We start from the raw sequence: 5,045 nt of genomic DNA on the forward strand, positions 1-5,045 counted from the left end.
GGGATGTACGTGTGGCCCTGCGCCGTGGTCCTGGCCCAGTACCTCTGGGCCCGCAGGAGGAGCCTGCCCGGCAAGCGAGTGCTGGAGGTACCGCTGACAGCCCCCCGCGACACCCCTTGTCCGCAGCTGCAGCGGCCCCCCGGTCTCCCCGAGCACGCTGTGGTTTCAGATCGGCGCAGGCGTCAGTCTCCCCGGCGTGGTGGCTGCCAAGTGCGGCGCCGAGGTGACCCTGTCCGACAGCGAGGAGCTGCCCCAGTGCCTGCGGAACTGCCGGAGAAGCTGCCTGATGAACCACCTGCCCCACGTACCTGTCGTAGGGCTCACCTGGGGGCGGGTATCTCCAGAGCTGCTCTCTCTTGCTCCTGTAGACATTATTTTAGGATCGGATGTCTTTTTTGACCCAAAAGGTATGTCAGTACTCCCAGGTATCTTTGATCTGTGACAAACTGCAAGGACTTCGTGTCCGAGTAGTGCTGGGAACACTGTGAAGAGAGCAGGTGACAGCCTTTATGGCAGCGCCATCATATTGAACTTGTTGCTCTTGGGGTCATTCTAGCATTAAGCTATCACAAATACCACTGGAGGGTGGGTGAAGAGAAAATGGAGTAATGACTAACTGCTTAAGGCCATGCTTCTCAGGTCTCTCATACGGATGCAGTTAGTCTTGTCTTGATTTTTAATTACCATTTCATACCACCAGGCTTATTTAACCGTACCTAGAATCCAGAGACTAACCAAGACTGCTTGATCTCCCCAAACTACAGACTTTGAAGATATTTTAACTACAGTGTACTTCTTGCTGGAGAAGAATCCACATGCTCAATTCTGGACTACCTATCAAGTCCGAAGGTAAACTCTTTTGCATATTTAAGACTCAAATCTTAGTTTGTCTCCCTGTCCTAGCTCTTATTAGAGCGTTAACTTCTCAGAGGCACCACTGCACTGATTCCAGGGAAGCTCCTCACAGATCAGGCTGGTAAATCCTAGGGGTATCAGGCAAAAGCAGCCAAACCAAAAAATAATTCAAGAACTACAAATTTACTGTTGATTCTGTTACAAACTCAGTTTTGCAAACTGTTGTATTTAAGGTCAGTGACAGCCTCCTATAATTACTGCAGACGTTATAAACTTGGATTATGTTTTCACACGCTGGTATTTCCTCCCCTCAGTGCCGACTGGTCTATTGAGGCTTTGCTCTGCAAATGGAAACTGAAGAACACCCACGTTCCCTTACAGTCGTTCAATGCAGACAAAGAGCACTTGGCCAGCTCTTCCCTACCAGGAAGACATACAATTGAAATGATGATAATCTCACTAGCAAGATCAGACGGTACTTAAGTTTATTCCACTTGGTTCCAATACAAGATGATACTTAACTGTTCACTGTAGCATGGATCTGCAGAAACCAGTCCTGTTCACAGCAAACCTCATGCATATTTTTTGGGAAGCAGATCCCCTTAACAGTGATTCTTAAAACATGCATTGTAAAAATAAAGCTGTTCAATTGTTTAGCTATGGCTTTTGAGAAATTTGTGCTCCTCCCCAAAGACCACGTAATAGTTCAAAGACTCAATTCCATTATGTAAGCCACTACACAACAAAGCTTAACAACCTGACAATCCACAAGATCCAACTCAAATTCACAACTTCAACTATGAAGAAAAGTTAACTGCACTCTTTCAAGATAAAAAAATATCCCCATAAGATCTGTTTCCCAGGACTGAAGCTCCTTCCCAAGATTCATGTACAAAAGGCAGCCCCTTTGTTTTTTAAATGCATTTGTGTAGACTGCCGCTAGCCACGCAGTCCTGGAATATACAAACTCCTCAAGTTTATAGAAAAGTACTTTTAATCCTCAATCAAGCCAAATTGCAAGTATTCAGATGTTTCCATTCCCATTTAACATACATGCATGAAGTTAACAAGGCATTACAATAACCCTTGACACATCATGGTTGACATTACAATTCATTTGGTATCCAAATCAAGAAAAAAATCATCACTGCAAGATTAGCTACCATCAAGCAGCAGCCTGTTGAGTCAGGGCAAGCACACAGCAAATGCAATTAGTACTGCTCAGTGTGTATCTTCCGTAACAACATCTGACAGACCTATCTGATTCTGTGTTTGTACTTTGGTGTCCAGTACTTGCCATACAACATTTGGGTTAGTCACAATACTAGTTAAGTTTGCCCATAGTAATTTAAAAGCAACTCCAGTGGATAAAATTTGTGAGCCGTTGAACACATTCAGTTACTATATAGAAGTTAAACATTGACAGTATAATTGCAGAAATCTTTTCAAGCTAAAAAATAAGCTGACTCAGACATTAAGTTGAGAAAAGTTAACACAGAAAAATGTTTAATATTAACTACAGAGACAGTGGGTATAGTACAGAATGTCTTAAGCAAAAGATACACCAATCAGTACTTACAAAGGAATGAACCATTTCTTTTCTTAACATTACATTTCTCATATGTAAGTTCATATATGTAGGTTGGTAAGTTTTACCATTCTGGAAAAAATAAGGTGTGTATATCATCAGCTAGATGTGCTCACTGTATGCTCCATTATTTTTACGCAAGGCCCGGGTGACTGGAAGTGCAGTTGTCAGGCATTTTAATTAACTGGACAGCCATTTGTTTCTGCACGACAAGGCATCGTTACACAGGAGCAATCAGGAGAAAACAGGAAACAGCCAAGCACTCTGCACTGCAACACGCCACCTTAACAGCTAACCAGCATTACTCAACTGCTACACAACTGCGCCTAGTGCACAAAAATACATAAGAGAAGAGATTAGAATTGAGTCTGATAAAACAATCCTTTCAAATATCAACTGTCACCTGAAAAGATTTCTACCAATTTGAATTTGAAGATAATATCTGAATTCAAAGTTAAAAAAAAAAGCATTTACAGTAAGTTTCAAATTGAAGTTTTGCAGAATTTTATTTAAGGAATGAAGACAAAATTGAGAATACTTTTTGACAGAGTTAGCTACTCAGCATATAATGGCTGCATGTTTCCTCAGTATGAAACTGGAGGCAGCAAGTTACCATCAGTTTAATTTCAAATAAAAGTCAGCACTATATAAACAAAAATGAAGTTTTACCTCAAATATCCAAGCCAATAATGAAATCGGTAGTCGTTCACTTCACTAAATTACAAGAAATTTGAATAACAGCAACAAAATGGCACATAAAATGTAAAATCTGCCACTTGAGGCGCAACTTAAACAAGTAAAAAGTTAGACAAAATGTTACAAAATAACCTTTTCAACAGCTGGTTGCTCGTGCCAGGGGTCTCTCCAAGGGACTGAAGACTCAAGCGATCTTTTCCCCCCAAAGGCGTCCTTTATGTAGATTCTCATTTATCTGATGCATCTAGGTTTGAAGAAAGAGAAGTTCAGCCAGGTTTCTACCTTGTCTCTTTTGGTTGTGTGGATGACTTCAGGTATACTTCTAGTTGTCTTTCAACTGGCTTTGCCTAATTTAATTAAGTTTTAGGAATTTCCACAGTGTTCCACCTCCCCCCACGTGTTGCTTTACTTCAGAGGCCAAATGTAAGGTTCTGTCGAAGTATTTAGTTACAAAGAAGAATAAGCATCAGGCTGTAGATCAAGCCACCATTAACTTCAATTCAGCCTGTTCAACAATAAATTATTAAAAGTTATATAAAAGTTATAAAACTAGTACTTCTTCATAAAGACTTAACTAAACTCTAATTAGCATTCAAAACAGAAAATGTGACTAATTTTGCTACAATTATCTAACTTCAGAGCTAGCTTAGGCCCTTTCCTTTTAAAAATAGGACCAAACAGTTTGAAGGGTTAAAGACACACTATCCTTTCCCCACCCGGTGTATCCTTAGATGCCTCTTCAAGATGTCGACTTGAGGAAAAACTAGTTTCCATGGTTTTCTCGTTGCAAGGCATTTGCCACTTTTCTAGAACAGTTATTACCTCCAGTCAGTATAATGGCCACTGAACCGATCTTCCATTATAAAAGGATAGTGTATCTTTAACATTTAAAGACAAACCTGCTCCAATACACGCCCACAGAAACTGGTCCCTGGAGGATCAGCCAAATCAGTTAAAATCTGCAATACTGGCCAATATTCTTTTAGCAAACAGGAGACCGCAGCTTTAAAGGGGAAAATGCAGATGTTGGATAAATACAGTAAGAAATAGTCATTTTCATCATAGGTTGCGTCTCATACAATATTTTATTAAAACCAAGCCATTAATCTCTCAATAAAACATTTTCTCTGTAAAAAAAATTTCTCCGTAGAAAGCCCTTCGGTATTAATTTCCCTAAACCAATAACCAAAAAGCACTGCTCAAGAAAAAAAAAAGCTATCAATGTGCCCCGTTAGGATTCACTTGGTTCAGGCTATTAATACTCTAAGAACTACCCAACACCCCACCTAAGTGCTATAACAAAGTAACATGCAACATGTGCTGATCCCGAGGTACATTACCATGTTCCTAGGAGGATACAGCTCCTTCTTCTTCCGGAGACTTGGGAGGGCTCTTAGACCTGGATCTAGAGTTGGATTCCCTCTTTGAAGCAGGGGGAGGGCTTCTAGATCTGGACCGAGATCTTGACCTGGACCGGGATCTGGAGACAGACGAGGACTTTGACTTGGATCTCCTAGCAGACCTGGACTTCGAGGTGGAGCGAGACCGAGAGCGTGTGCGAGACCGGGATTTGGATCGACTGTAGCGGGACCGACTGCGGGATCTAGAGCGGCTCCTGCTTCTAGATCGGCTGCGACGGCGTCTTCTAGGGCTAAAACATACCAGGAAGGGGGGAAAAAAGAAAAAAGAGCGTTAGAAGTTGAACACGGGCGGCGCAACAGACTTCACAGACTATTTCGGGACTGGGAGGGCAGAAGGGCACCCACGTGGGCAAAACGAGCGTTAAGAGGGCGCCATTGTTCGGAGTGAGCGGCCGGGGGCTGAAACTACCACAGGGCGAAACTCTTCCGCTCAGAGGGAACTCCACGTGCCTTTGCTACTACAGCCCTACCCCGCTCCCAACCTC

The 5,045-nt window shown here is 42.3% G+C and overlaps 1 protein-coding gene and 1 long non-coding RNA gene across 2 annotated transcripts; one reads left to right on the plus strand and one right to left on the minus strand.

Annotated features, from left to right (window-relative positions):
* Window positions 1-3: 3 nt before the first annotated feature.
* Window positions 4-1,507, plus strand: METTL23 (methyltransferase like 23). Its single transcript, XM_009586357.1, has 4 exons — window positions 4-87; window positions 170-407; window positions 765-849; window positions 1,170-1,507. Exons 1-4 carry the CDS (start codon window positions 4-6, stop codon window positions 1,336-1,338), a joined length of 576 nt encoding a protein of 191 aa, XP_009584652.1. The 3' UTR covers window positions 1,339-1,507.
* LOC104072198 lies at window positions 1,324-4,792 on the minus strand. The gene is made up of 2 exons (XR_683591.1): window positions 4,480-4,792; window positions 1,324-3,383 (listed from the first exon to the last, which is right to left on the minus strand). It is a non-coding gene; the product is annotated as an uncharacterized LOC104072198 (long non-coding RNA).
* Between the last annotated feature and the right edge of the window lie 253 nt (window positions 4,793-5,045).

This window comes from Fulmarus glacialis, unplaced genomic scaffold (assembly GCF_000690835.1).
Source record: "Fulmarus glacialis isolate BGI_N327 unplaced genomic scaffold, ASM69083v1 C14194437, whole genome shotgun sequence".
In the NCBI taxonomy this organism is placed as follows: Eukaryota; Metazoa; Chordata; class Aves; order Procellariiformes; family Procellariidae; genus Fulmarus; species Fulmarus glacialis.